Source organism: Panthera onca, chromosome D2 (genome assembly GCF_046562875.1).
Source record: "Panthera onca isolate mPanOnc1 chromosome D2, mPanOnc1 haplotype 2, whole genome shotgun sequence".
Classification (NCBI taxonomy): Eukaryota; Metazoa; Chordata; class Mammalia; order Carnivora; family Felidae; genus Panthera; species Panthera onca.
Window position 1 is genome coordinate 76,302,756 of NC_138349.1, and position 14,148 is coordinate 76,316,903.

Here is a 14,148-nt window from a genome sequence, read left to right on the forward strand (position 1 = left end):
GATCTCTCTGGCAGAAACTAATTGACCATGAGTCCTAGCACCGAAATAGATGGGTAGTCCTCCATGGCCCTACGCAATCCACACCAGGATGCTCCAGCTTGGACACGTCATCAACAGACAACTTGTACCCATATGCAATTCTTAGGCCTGAACTTGAACGCTTCAGAAGTGGTAACTTCCGACAACGTCCACATTTAACAGTCCAGCTGATGTAGAAGATGGACGGGTCTTAGCGATAATGAGTCATCATGAGCTTCACAAGGTGGTAACTTTGTACAGCAAATCCACACAGCTCCTGGAGGAAGATGCTTTTTTCTCATTCCCATTAAGCAAAGAACTCCAAAACTGCTTTCTCTCATCTGGCAAGGACGGCTTCCCATCTTGCTTCAGTATTATGTCAACTCCGACTCCACATCACAGTTTGGTCTATAGAAATTGTAATCAGCTCAACATTCTTTAGGACAACACAGTGATTACTCCATTGATGATATCATGCTCGAGGGGCCCAACAGCACAAATCATATATATTCTAGATGTGTTGGTAAGAAACATGCAAATCATAGTGTGGGAAATACGTTGCATGAATATACAGGGACTTGTGACCTTAGGAGACAATTTTATTTATTTTTAAAATGCTTGTTTATTTATTTTTGTTTATTTTTTATTTAAAAAAATTTTTTTTAACGTTTATTTATTTTTGAGACAGAGAGAGACAGAGCATGAACAGGGGAGGGGCAGAGAGAGAGGGAGACACAGAATCTGAAACAGGCTCCAGGCTCTGAGCTGTCAGCACAGAGCCCGACGCGGGGCTCGAACTCACAGACCGTGAGATCATGACCTGAGCCGAAGTCGGACGCTTAACCGACCGAGCCACCCAGGCGCCCCTTGTTTATTTATTTTTGAGAGAGAGAGGAGAGAGAGCAAACTCGTGCAAGTGGGGGAGAGGCAAAGAGAGAGGGAGACATAGAATCTGAAGAAGGCTCCAGGCTCTGAGCTGTCAGCACAGAGCCTGATGCAGGGCTTGAACCCGTGATCTGTGAGATCATGACCTGAGCCAAAGTCGGATGCTTAACCAACTGAGCCACCCAGGCGCCACCCCACCCCCCTTTGGAGCCAATTTTAGAGAGTCTAGTGATCTCAGCAGGCTGAGATAGCTTCTCCAAAGCGAAGGATGAGCGGTTGTACCTTACACAACCTCCTATAGGAAAGAGAGACAATGCTTTGAAGTCCTCAATGGAAGCAACATTTGTCACATTGGGTGAGTTAGTGGGTGACTCAAAGGGTGCTAATTTTGAGGAATGGCCCAGAGATACAGAACACTCTCCATCTTGTTCATGCTGCAGTACAATCTGTTCTGCTGCCTTCGACTCAGTGGATCCAATGGTGTTCCAAGTGCCAATGGCAGATTGGACATATGTGTGGTACTCGTGACAAGCCCTATTAGGAGAATCACAGTGTCAACTCTCAGTGATACCTTCTTTGTCAAATAACTATTTTCCTTTTGAGAAAAACACTTGGCTTGCTACTGGGCCATGAAAGAAACTGAATGCCTTATGAAGAAACTCAGATTACCATGGAGTCTAGAGCTGCCCATTTGAGCCTAATGTTATTTTGGTCCATCAAGCCACCAAGTCAGGTCACCAAAAGACCCAGTTACACTGGAGACGCTCAGTATTCAAGAGGAGAGGTTAGCTAGCACCATGAATGTAAGTCAGCTTCTTTCCCCAGCTAGTCCACTGCTTATTCAGTGGGTTCATGGACACAGTGACCGTGTAGGCAGAGACTTAGCCTTGTTTTAAGCAACTTAGACTTCCCCTTCCACGGTTGACCTGGCTTCTTTCCAGCATCACTAACCAAATGAGTCTTGCAAAAGGCACCAAATTCAGAGGCGGTCCTACACAGACACCTGGAAGCAGATTATTATATAGACTTCTTTCATCACGGAGGGGGATCCGTGATTTGTCCTCACTGAAAGAGACAATGCTTCTGAACTTGGACTTCTTTTCCCACCATGCCTATGCTATCATGCTCAGACTTTCTGAATGGCATGTTCATCATCGTGGTATTCCACACAATATTGCTTCTGACTAAGAACCTCACTTTGTACCAAAAGAAGAAATAAGGTGGGCTAATTTCTGTCCCTTAGAAGCAGCTGGGCCTAAAGAATAATGGAATGACAGTTGTAGACTTGGTGATATTGCCTGCTGGAAGACACACCTGCAAGGACAATATGACTGTCCTACACACATAGGATATCTTCTGATCTCAAGGCCAATATATGGTGTTTCTCCTGCCAGGATACGTGGGTACAGGATCCAAGGGGATGGCATCTCTAATATGCCAAATGACCCACTTGCAAAGTTTTTGTTTCTGTTCCCTTCTCCTTTGGGCTTTGTGAGTTTGAAGGTCATAGCGACTGAGGAGGAAGTCTTCTCCCAGGGGACTCCAGCATAGCTCCCTTGAGATCGAAATGGAGATACTGGCTATTCCAGACTCTTCATGCCAGGGGCTGAAATTGCATGAAAGGTCACTTCTACTGTTGGCTGTGATGATAGTGACACTCAAGGGGATGTAAGATTGCCATCACACAATGGGCAAAAGGAGGCCCATAGAAGCTAGCCGTGCTGGTGTCTCTTACTGTGAGATGTCCAATGGGAAATAACTTTTTGTTAAAAAAAAATTAACATACTCAGGGTGCCTGGGTGGCTCAGTCGGTTAAGTGTTTGGCTCTTGATTTTGGCTCAGGTCATGATCTCATGGTTCGTGGGTTTGAGCCCTGTGTTAGGCTCTGTGCTGACAGCTCAGAGCCTGGAGCCTGCTTTGGATTCTTTGTTTCCCTCTCTGTCTCTGCCCCTCCCCCACTCATTCTCTCTCTCTCTCTCTCTCTCTCTCTCTCTCTCTCTCAAATAAATAAAAAAACCTTAAAATAAAAATTAACATACTCAGATCCCTCAGACATGAGGGTTATCTCCGGATTAGCTGAGATGCTTGATAAAGAGAAATGGAGATTTTGTAATATGCATTGAAGAGAGGAGTCATAAATTGGTATCGTTTTATGACTTATAGCTTTGTGACGAGTTGCAAAAATAATGAACTCTAACTTCTACTTATATTTTCTTCCTTGCTGTGCCTTATGTGTGTTTATATCTATTTTAACTAATTGCCTTGTATTTTTATTTCTCTTCTGTTTATATAAGATAAATTAGGACTAGACAACTTAATCTAGATCAGAATATTGAGATGGGCAGTGGCAGAATGAAAGGAAGAATGACTGTCCCCCACAGGTGCTGGACTCCAAGCTGGACCCAGGAAATGGCCTTTCAGTGTGACCCCTTGGTGAGGAGGAGTGAAGGTATTTTTCAAGTGTACAAGGCATGTTGCATTCTTTTAAAAAAATTTTTTTTTAATATTTATTTATTATTGAGAGAGGGAGAGAGGGAGAGAGACAGAGCGACAGAGCAGGAGTGGGAGAGGGGCAAAGAGAGAGGGAGACACAGAATCTGAAGCAGGCTCCAGGCTCTGAGCTGTCAGCACAGAGCCCGATGTGGGGCTTGAACCCAGGAACTGTGAGATCATGACCTGAGCTGAAATCGGACACTTAAAGGACTGAGCCACCCAGGTGCCCCAGGCATGTTGCATTCTATTAAGTGCAAGTATTTTTATTTTACATAGTTTTTATTTTCAAAAGGGTTAAGAATAGTGAGAAGCACATTTGATGCTGGTAGAGACTGCTAATTCCTCCCCAAATCCATTCTCCTCTTCATCCATAATCACAGAACCTTGACTTCTAGCTGTGCATGTTGCCATATGGAATAAAAACTACATTTCCCAATCTCTCTTGCAGTTGCCTCTTTAAGGTAACTAAGTTTTAACAATGAGGGGAAAGCGGATGCATTCTGTGGTATTTCTGGGAAGGCTCCATAAACAGGAAAGGACAAGGGCCCTCTAGTTCTCCCCTGTTCTTCCTAAGGCCAGCCTGGGAGGTGGATGCAATGGTTGGAGAGCTGGCAGCCATATTGGGTCCTAAGGTAGTCTTGTGAATAGAGGTCTCACATGGTGAAAGAGAAATATCAGAGCCTGGGCCTCTGATGACAAACTATATTCTTTCAGTATAATAAGGTAATAACAGATATTTTTTTAATCTCCAGGCAAACACAGGGAAGACATTGATAAACAAGGCATCATTTCTAGCTGAAGGAAACTTACAGACAACTGGGGTGACTGACAAATTGTGCAAGGTTGCTCTGTAATCACACAGGTGGTGCATTTAATCTAATCCTGAGCAGATGGTGGGTGGCATAGTCTGGGGAGACTTTCAGGAGGAAGTCACCTCCTTATACATGAATAGGATTTGGCTAGTTGTTGGAGGAAAGGGTGGAAAGAGTTTTCTAGGTGTAGGGGAGTTAAAAGTTGTTTAACACTCTGTAACACCTGTTAGAGAGACAAGTCAGGGAGGTACGCTTGGGTAGGGGTGTGGGCTTTATCCTCAGATCGGTGAGGGACAAGTGAATATTATTAAGCCTGGGAGCAACATGGTCAGACTTACTCTTCAGAGAGCTCACTCCAGTTGCTCTGTGCAGAAGGGATTGAGGGGAACAAGATGACAGGTGGGGGATTATTTCCTCTCTACTTATTTTTTATTTTAGAGAGAGAGAGCATGAGCACGTGAGCAGGGGAGAGGGGCAGAGGGGAAGAGAGAGAGGGAGAGAGGGAGAATCTTAAGCAAATTCAACGCTCAGTTCAGAGCCTGAGGTGGGGCTTGATCCCACAACCCTGGGATCCTGAACTGAGCAGAAATCAAGAGTCTAGATGCTCGACCTACTGAGCCACCCAGGCACCGCGGTATTTCCTCTTCAAATGGCGATGAGAAGGGAAAGTTGGAGAAGCTGGAACAGGAGCCTGACGCACCTGGAATATATCGGGAAAGTGTAAACACTAATTTGAAGGAAAAACAGGGCTGGATCCAGGCTCCGCGGGGCCAGTTTTAGAAAAACCCACAATTTCGCTTGAAGTTGACTCTACAGATGAGAAAAGGAGTCACAAGAAATTACTGGAGCCTTGGAGATTCGGGCCTCTTTCTTCTGTTTACCCGAACTGCTTGTCTGGAGTGCTTCCAGGGGTCAGCCTGGCCTCCCCTCTCTGTCCCCAGCACTCCACGACTGCCGGCATCCCGGGGTAACCTGGAGAGATGGCCTGGGGTGTAAACTAAGTCAAGTTTCCTGGGAGCATCGATCCTCTCTGGCGCCACAAATGAGGGGTCTGGGGGTCTGGCGGACAGAACACCCCGCTGGCTGGACTGGAACGTGAGGCAGCACACCCAGGGCAGTCACGCTTCACTCCTGAGTCCTGTGGCCTCCGTGGCGCTGACCCAGCCTCCCCCCGCCCACGCTCCTCCTGTCCTAACTGCGCCGTTGGGAGGCGAGGGGCGCTGTGAGGGGCGCAGTGTATGCATCTCCGGGAGAAAAATGCCCCGGTTACCAGGTTACCGGGACCAGGCAGCAGCCACAGAACCATTCCCTTCCTCACTCGCGGTATACGTGACCTCAAAAACACAAACTTTATCTTGGGCATTTTCTGGATTTAGAAATAAATGTCACCCCAGCCTGAGATTTCCAAGGAAAAGCGCCACCACTTCATAGCCGGAGTCGTACAGTTATATATTTTAATTTAAAAAAAAGACTGAGTTTGTTGTTTTGAAATAAAAGAATTAACTTGTGCGAAACAAATAATCATCAGCAGGTAGCGGGAGGCAGTGAGAAGCACCAACCGAGGGCAGGCGGTTGGTGGGGGGGCTTCGGGTGCTGGACGGAGCGGGGGAGGGGAGCGGGGTGGCGTGCCGTGCCGCAGGCAGAGCCTAGAGTCCGCCTGGCGGCGGTGCGGAGTGGAGACCCAGTGGCGGAAGGCAGTGCGGTGCTGGGGCGCGCGGCGCGGTGTCTGGCCGGGGGCTCTGCGGTGCTGGGGCGCGCCGTGCGGTGTCTGGCGGTGCGGGACCAGGGGACGGGTGCGCTGCTGGGGCGCGCGGGCGCGGTGTCTGGCCGGGAGGGCTGTGCGGTGCTGGGGCGCGCGGAGCCCGGCGGGGCAGGGGGCGGTACGGTGATGGGGCGCCCCACACAGTATCCTGCGGCTGGAGGTGCGGTGCTGGGGCGCGCGGCGCGGTGTCTGGCGGGGGCGGGGCAGGAGGCGGTGCGGTGCTGGGGCGCGCGGCGCCGACTCTGGCGGGGGCGAGACAAAGGGCGGTGCGGTGATGGGGCGCGCGGCGTCTGGCGGGGGCGGGCAGGGGGCGGTGCGGTGCTGGGGCGCGCGGCGCGGTGTCTGGCGGGGGCGGGGCAGGAGGCGGTGCGGTGATGGGGCGCGCGCCGTCTGGCGGGGGCGGGCAAGGGGCGGTGCGGTGCTGGGGCGCGCGGCGCGGTGTCTGGCGGGGGCGGGGCAGGAGGCGGTGCGGTGCTGGGGCGCGCGGCGCGGTGTCTGGCGGGGGCGGGACAGGGGGCGGTGCGGTGCTGGGGCGCGCGGCGCGGCGTCTGGCGGGGGCGGGACAGGGGGCGGTGCGGTGCCGGGGCGCGTCGCGCGGAGCCGGGGGGCGGGGCAGAGTAGTGGCGCGGTGTCTGGAGGGGGGCGGGGCGGCGCCGGGGACGCGCAGTGCGGGGGGCGGGGCGGGGCCACGCGGGGCGAGAGGGCGTGCGGCTCGGGGCCGCGGGGTGGGCGCCCGCGGGCGCGCGGGGCGGCGCAGGGGCGCGCGGGGGCGGCGGGCGCGGCGCTGCCAATCGCAGACAAAGGCCGCCCCAGTGAATCATGTGGTGCCGGGGGAGGAAGTGCGGCTTGTTTTCTTTCCTCCAGTCGCCGGGCTCCGGGCGGAGCGCGATGCTCGGAGACCCCCGCGGGGGCGGCCGCGGCGGCGAGCCCCGATGAGGCCCGAGCGCCCCCGGCCCCGCTGCAGCGCCCCCGGCCCGATGGAGGCTCCGCCGTGGGACCCTCTCCGCAACGACTCCCTGCCGCCCACGCTGACCCCGGCCGTGCCCCCCTACGTGAAGCTCGGCCTCACCATCGTCTACACCGTGTTCTACTCGCTGCTCTTCGTGTTCATCTACGTCCAGCTCTGGCTGGTGCTGCGCTACCGCCACAAGCGGCTTAGCTACCAGAGCGTCTTCCTCTTCCTCTGCCTCTTCTGGGCCTCCCTGCGGACGGTCCTCTTCTCCTTCTACTTCAAAGATTTCGTGGCGGCCAATGCGCTCAGCCCCTTCGTCTTCTGGCTGCTCTACTGCTTTCCCGTGTGCCTCCAGTTCTTCACCCTCACGCTGATGAACTTGTATTTCACGCAGGTGAGTCGCGGAACGCAGCGCCGCGAGCGGGAGGCACCTGGGCGGGCGCTCACCTGGCAGGTGGCTCCCCGCCCTGCTCGGCGCCAGATGCCGGGGCGACGGCTGCCAGGGGGCGGTCACGGAGCCCCAGGGCTGACAGTGTATGGGAAAAGGCACTGGGCTGGGGTCACCCGAGCCCTGTCCTACCTGCAGGCCATTCTCTCAGGTATCGCCCTCCTATTCCCAAAAAAAGGCGAAAGCGAAAGGAAGTCAGGGCCGGAGGCCACCACGTCTGTCTCTGCCCTTGGCTCAACATGGTCCAGTGGGTGTCGGGCCCTCACTGTCCGGACACAGCCGCATCTTCCCTCACACACACATCAGGGTCGGTACCGTGGGAAGCGTGTCCGCCAGGAAGACTTGAACTGTAGAATTTCTCCTCCATCCCGTCATCCCAGGGCACCTAACTCTGAGCCTGGAAAGGTCATCCGCATGTTGGCCTCCAGATTTGGGCCAGACGCCGATTTTTTTTTTCTTTTCTTTTTTTTTTTTTTTTCTTTTGAGTGATGGCGGGGTGGGATTGTCCCGTTTCGGGTAAGATGTTTTTCATCTCCAGCTTAGGAGCCCTCTTGAATGAACTAGAGCTTACTAATTCATTTCACAGGGTTGCTAAACAGCAGTCTGGGGTTACACCCAGCTCCCCAGCTGCTGCGGCAGGAGGTCGGGCTTGCTGTCTGAGCCGGTCTGAGAGGCCCCCAAGAAAAAGCCATAAAGTTTACTGGGTTTCTTTTACGGGCACAGAGGAACCAGTTTATGAGGCATGTTGTTAATAAGCTAATGGGAGACCATGTGAATCGACTTGGCTGCTGTGACGGCTGCCTTGAGAAAAGGACAGCTATTGTAAAGTGCTGTGCAAATACCGTGTAAAGAATTGCATAAAGGTTTAGTAGCACAATGCCATCACCATCATCTCTGATTCTCATTAGCTTTCCAAGCACTAAAGCATGCATTTTCACTAGGACTCTGCCCATGTCACCTGTTGATTTAAGAGCTCTCTCATGGGCAGAGGCTTTGTGCAAGCAGGCATTACATTCCTTTTCACAGCGTCCCTGTTTCTCTGAAGAAAATGCCCTTGCTTAAAAAAAAGAAAGGCCAGAAAAGGTAGAAGCAGCCCATGACTGGAAATCTGGTGGAAATACGTTCTGACTGCAAAATAGCACATGTACCATTTAGTAGCTGTTATAACCTTATAAAAATGGATCCACACTTGAAGTCTGCTGATATGTTCTATGTAGCACCCTGTTTTCCAGTCCACAAGTGGTGGGTTTTATCTCTCCAGCTACTACTTTTAAGCTCCCAAACTGGTTGAGGCAGTCAGCTACATTGCAGACTACTCCAGCTTTTTAGTGGGATCAGAAAGAGATAGTTCCTGCAAGATACAAAAGTCAGATGGGTTGATGTTACTTCCAGCACTGTGACAGCGATCGTGTTTTGTACTGAGATCGTTTGTGCCCCTTTTTGAAGAAAAAAAAAGAAAAGGGAAACGTAGGGCAGTGCCATAGCTCTCTGCTAATCACATGCAAATCCTCCGCTCGGCTGGATTAGGGCCAGGGCCACAGTTTCTGCACCATCTGCTGGTTGGCAAGTAAATGCTGAGTGAGGGAAAGAGTGACCAGGCAGACAGAGCTGCTCAGGCCAAGAGGCCTCAAGCTCTGGCCTCTTTATATCTTCCCAGTCTTTTTTTCCCCTTTATATATCCAGGGTGGCTGGCGGAGGAAGGTGGTGCCTCCGTGCTGGCATCCGAGACCCTGCAGAGCCATCCCTTGGCTTCCTGACAAATGCTCTGATATTTCTGGGGAGTTCTAAAGGGAGTCACCCTTTGGGGCTCAGCTCGGCGCCCAGCTCTGACGTCACTCTCTTCCTCTTCCCTCCCGTGTACCTTCTCTTATTTAAAAAAAATTTTTTTATGTTTATTTTGGAGAGAGAGAGAGACAGAGCATGAGCATGAGCGTGGGAGGGGCAGAGAGAGAGGGAGACACAGAATCCGAAGCAGGCTCCAGAGCTGTCAGCACAGAGCCCGACACGGGGCTCGAACCCACGAACTGTGAGATCACGACCTGACCTGGAGCCGGACGCTTAACTGACTGAGCCCCGCAGGTGCCCCCCTCCTCCATGTGCCTTCTCTTAGACAAGGTTCTCAACCACTGGAATTGCCAGGAGAGAGAGCCTTAAGAATTCCTGCTGCCCGGTCCCATCTCAGAACAAGTACATCATATTTTGGGGGTGGGGTAGCAGGAAATAATTAAGAAGCGCCTACTGTGTGCTAGGCACAGTTCTGAGTGGTTTGCCTTATGCTTCACGGCAGTCCTCAGATAGTGTTCCCTTTTTGGGGAAGGTCAGAGAGGTTCAGTGACTCACTCAGGGTCACATGGTCAGTGCACGGAAGAGCCGGGAGACCCACCCACACTTCTGACATCTGAGTGTCAGGCCTGTCCCGTGTGGTACAGTATTTCTGGGAGAACGTAGCCTATTGCGTACGTGACACCTGTTCTGCGAGGGCGAACACCTGGCTGGGGAGACACAAAATGTACTGTGTACCACACAGTTAAGCAATGATCTTCAGGGATCTAGGGGAGCGTATGCTTAAGCTTCAGGAGGCTTGAGTGGGAGCCGAGTCCTCAGAGAAGAGGTGGGTTTGGGGCAGTTTGGGAGGCTGCTTGGGAAGGAGAGGGCAGTGGCAGGCGACCGGCGTGGCAAAAGCCTGGGGAGGAACTGGAAGGTGGTTCTGGAGCTGGAGGAAGTTTTTACTGTCGTTGTCATCTGTGTCTGGCCCTGCGCCTGGGGCTCAGTGACGTGTCTGTGGATCCTCCTTGACGACCCGTGAGAAGGATCTTCTCACTCTCTCCTCCGAGGGTCGGAGAGGTGAAGACGCAGCCTGTGCAGCACCCGGTGAGGTGCCCTGACCATCCGAGTGCCGCGGTCCGGTCCCTCAGGGGCTGCACTCTTAAGTCTCTCCCCTTCCGTCTTCGGAATCTGGCTCTTCTGGGACTGGCCCAAGGTGGGGGTGGGGGGGTGGGGCGTGGACAGGGTTGTCTCAAGTGACTCCCTGCCTGTTCACCTCCAGCTTGTTCGCCTCTGGCTCTGTGGGTAACCCTGCCATGTGGCCATGTGGCCATGTCTACATCGTGGACTTGGTTTTGTCCTGGCCCCCTCTGCCCGCCCCCCTTCCGTCCAATCCTGGCTTTGGGTGGGGCCACACAGGTCATGGGCTGGTGCCCACACGAGGTCTCCTCCCAGGCCCCCACCTGCCCCTTTCCTCTCTTTGCCCGCCTGGGGGCCCCGCCACCCACACAGGTCCCAGGTGGAGGCAGGTGCTGCTCCTGAGTCCCTGGTGTCCTCAGACCTCCATGGCACAGGCTGGCCTCTGGCAGGACTCTCTCCACAACCCGTTTTGTTCTCAGGTCTCCACCTCTTAGGACTGAGCGTTCCCAGCGCGGCTCCTGCCCGGGGAGCAGGGTGGCCAGGTCCCCTGCTTCCTGATCCCCCTGAGCAGTTCCCTTGGAGTTTTGTCTCCAGTGAACTGGGGCGACGGTCACATCTTCCACCATGAATGCTGCCCTCCTGCCGGCAGGCTGATTGATGACTCCTTGTCTCCACTCTCTGCCCTGTCATATGGCCTGGAAGGTGGGGAGTCGGCTAGTGGTAGTGGTGGTTGTGCCCACTCTGAGCAGGCCCTGTGAAGGGTGTGAACGGCCGGCCCAGATGTCTGGGGCTCTCTTCAGAACACGGAGTACCTTTCGTTTCTGGCTCCGGGCCCCAGCAGCCGTGCCGGCCCCCACCAAGCTCCCCCTCGGCTCCTTGCTGGCTCGGAAGGGGTGGGGCCGAGGCATGAACCGAGGCCTTTCCTCCAGAGCCTGCTCTTCTAGCACCATTTGCCCTTCCATTTGCCCTTCACATAGGGGTTTCCATCAGAGCAGGACCCTGACACCCGAGGCACGTGGGGCTGAGGTATTGCGGTGCCTCCCACCCCAGCTCCTGGGCCAGGGCAGCCCCTGGGCAGGGCGGGTCTGTCTGCAGACGTGGTGGTGTGGCCGTGGGCTCGGTGATCCCTGGGCAGCTGTGTCTTCCAGCCATTCTCACTGGGAATTACGAGTCTGGACCCCAGACTCTTGGGGGTCCCTGAGTTTGGTTGAGTGGAGGGGGCTCAGCTTCTTGCTGCTACAGCTTTGTCTTGAGCCCGGTGACAGATTCCTGCCATCACAGTAGGGTGGTTTGAGGAAGGAAAAGGAGAGGTGCGCTCTCTCGGTGGGGGGAGATGTGGTGTGATTAATGGATGCTGAGGCAGGAGCCAGGACCGTTGCACGTCTTACGGGGCAGCTGGAAAGCTGCAAGGGGGGTTTGGGGGGGCGGGGCGCTGAGACTCATGGGAGGTGTCGGAGTCACCGTGGGGACCGGGGCTCATCCTGGGGGTCTGGGGGCCGTGGTGGGTGTCGGAGCACATCGTGGGGGCCTGGGGCTCGTGATGTGCCAGTAAAGGCCTATGAATCAGGAGGCATCACTGGGAATGGAAGGAGCAGGGACTCTGGGCAGAGCTGGGTTCGAATCCTGGCTTCACCCCGAGTGTGGCTCCCGTGGCCGGTTATTGACCTTCCTCCCTGGGGAAGCGGCCACCATGGTGCCCATCCCCCTGGTTGGAGGTCAAAGGAATACTGTCTGTGCGGCATCTCTCTGCACCTCAGTTAAGGTCCTCTTTCTGCCTCTAGCGGCAGGGACCACACCCCAGTGCTGGCTCTCCTTTTATCACCCCATCGGGTCACCAAAATGACTTTGACCACCGCGTGGCGGCATTTGTGTTTGTAATACGGTCGTGGCGCATGGCCTGGCCTCAGGGAGAGTGTGGAAGAGCCAGGAGCCGGGGAGAGTGGGAGGCTCAGCCGCCCGGCCCTTCATTTTGCAGGTGAGCCGACCGAGGCCAGGAGAATTCTAATGACTTGTCCAGGGTCACCCAGCCTGGCGTGAAGAGCCGGGATGAGACCTAGGACCTGTGAGCCTGTGCTTGGTGCACACACGCCCCCCAACTCAAAATGCATCCCTGTCCTCGGCCCTGCTGACAGGAAGCCAGGAGGCAGCCAGAATCGAGTCCAGGGATCCTCTCTCCCCCCGCCTCCCCCACCAGGAAAAGGGAGGTGTTGATCTTAGGAAGAAACAAGTCTTAGCACATTTAATCAAGAAATATTTACTAAATACCTGTTGTGTGCCAGGCTCTGATCCAGGAGTTGAGCGGGGGGACGCTTGTAGGCTTGTTGGTGATTATGAAGAAGTAAGAAGCTTAGGAACACACAAGGCAAGCCTTTCACAGCCCCCAGGTACCTTATTTCAAAGCTGGGACCCGTCACACCAAGGCAGGGCATATGCTCGGCCTTACCTCTGTGCACTGCACCCATGATCTCCTTGTCCTTGGCACAGGCTCCTTGTGGTCAGTCAGTGGACTAACAGCCTCCAGAGCTGTGTGTGTACCTGTGTGCATGCCTGTGTGTGTACATCTGTGTGCATGTCTTTCTGTGTGTACCTGTGTGTGCGTGCCTGTGTGCATGCCTCTGTGTGTGTATGTACCTGCATGTCTTCCTGTGTGTGTGTGTGTAAGCGTCTGTGTATATGTCTGTGTATGTGCCTCTACGAGGGCATGGGCACACAGAGCCCAGGACAAGTTTCCTTATTTACCTTGTGTACCGCCCGGCACCAGCCTCTCCCAGGAAGTAGCTTCCCAGCTTTCTAAAAATTTCCCCCAGGAAGAAGGCTTCTAATTCCACAGCCTGGCTTCCAAGATCTCTCCTTGCAGCCCAAGCTTTTAATTCTCCCTGCTCCCATTATTACTGCTTTGGTGCCGACCTAAGGTGAACCATATTTCATTAATGCCCTCGGCGCTCCTGGGAATGGTTAGACTCACACAGTATATGTGAAATCAAACCCCACTGACCACGAAGCCTTGATTTCCCAACAGCAGAGTCCGACCCAAGCGCTGCCGGCTTCATCCGTGTGCACCGAGCCCAGACCTGCGGCTCCTGTCCCCACTGGGAGCTTTGGTCTGGGTCCCACACACCCTGCTACCTACAGGGTTTTGTGGCATCTTTTTCCTCCCTGTCTTTCCCCAGGTCAGATGAGCAGGGCCTGTGGGGTTGGGGGTGGAGGCAGGGAGAGAGCACTGTCCCCAGGTGGGTATCATTCCTTGGCGGGTGCCCTCCCCAAGGACAGGGCTTTCATGTGTCCCCCATCTAAATGCCTGAGGCTTCCAGTGCCTGGGAGGGGCTCTTCCTGGAGGTGCTGGGCTGGGCAGTGAGGGCCGGGCTGTCTAGACGACAGACACTGACGGGCTCAAAGGCTGCTCACCCCCGTGACATCACCCTGAACTTCTTCGGTTTTCGAGAACAACACATCATGTGATCTGGAGCGCTGCTGTCGGCCGTCGGTTCCTGTTCTTGCAGCTCCAGTGAGAGGAGAAGAGGCTCTTCCTGGTTTGTGGGCCTGTCTCAGCCCTGACGTTCCGGCAGGTCGGTTTTCCTGGGACAGAAATAGCCTCAGCAAACAATTTCAGCCCATACCTGGCACGTTGGCATTCACGGAGGTTTGCAAAGGCTTGTAAATATTTTACCGTTTATTTATCCTGGGGCTGAAGTGTGGAGTCTGGTAACCAGTGGGGACAGATTGAGGCCGAGTGGTTTTTCTCTACAAGTGGGTTGATTTCCTCAAATTTGTGCGTGGAGGGCCCCGAGGAAGGAAGTGGTGCTGGGTGTGCACGTCAGTGTTTTAGGCCTTTTGAGCTGCATACGGTTTCTGCTGCGTATTCTTTTATTTATAT

At 54.1% G+C, this 14,148-nt stretch overlaps 1 protein-coding gene across 2 annotated transcripts in view; it reads left to right on the forward strand.

The window, feature by feature from the left end:
* The first annotated feature begins 6,699 nt into the window (after positions 1 to 6,699).
* GPR137B (G protein-coupled receptor 137B) overlaps positions 6,700 to 14,148 on the forward strand; it is a 54,248-nt gene continuing 46,799 nt past the window's right edge. Inside the window, exon 1 of one of the 2 annotated variants that reach the window (XM_060642879.3) lies at positions 6,700 to 7,316. In XM_060642879.3, coding sequence (XP_060498862.1) covers positions 6,903 to 7,316 — 414 coding nt within the window. In that variant the 5' untranslated portion in view covers positions 6,700 to 6,902. The remainder of the gene's footprint in view (positions 7,317 to 14,148) is intronic. The other variant, XM_060642878.3, reaches the window with a different exon arrangement.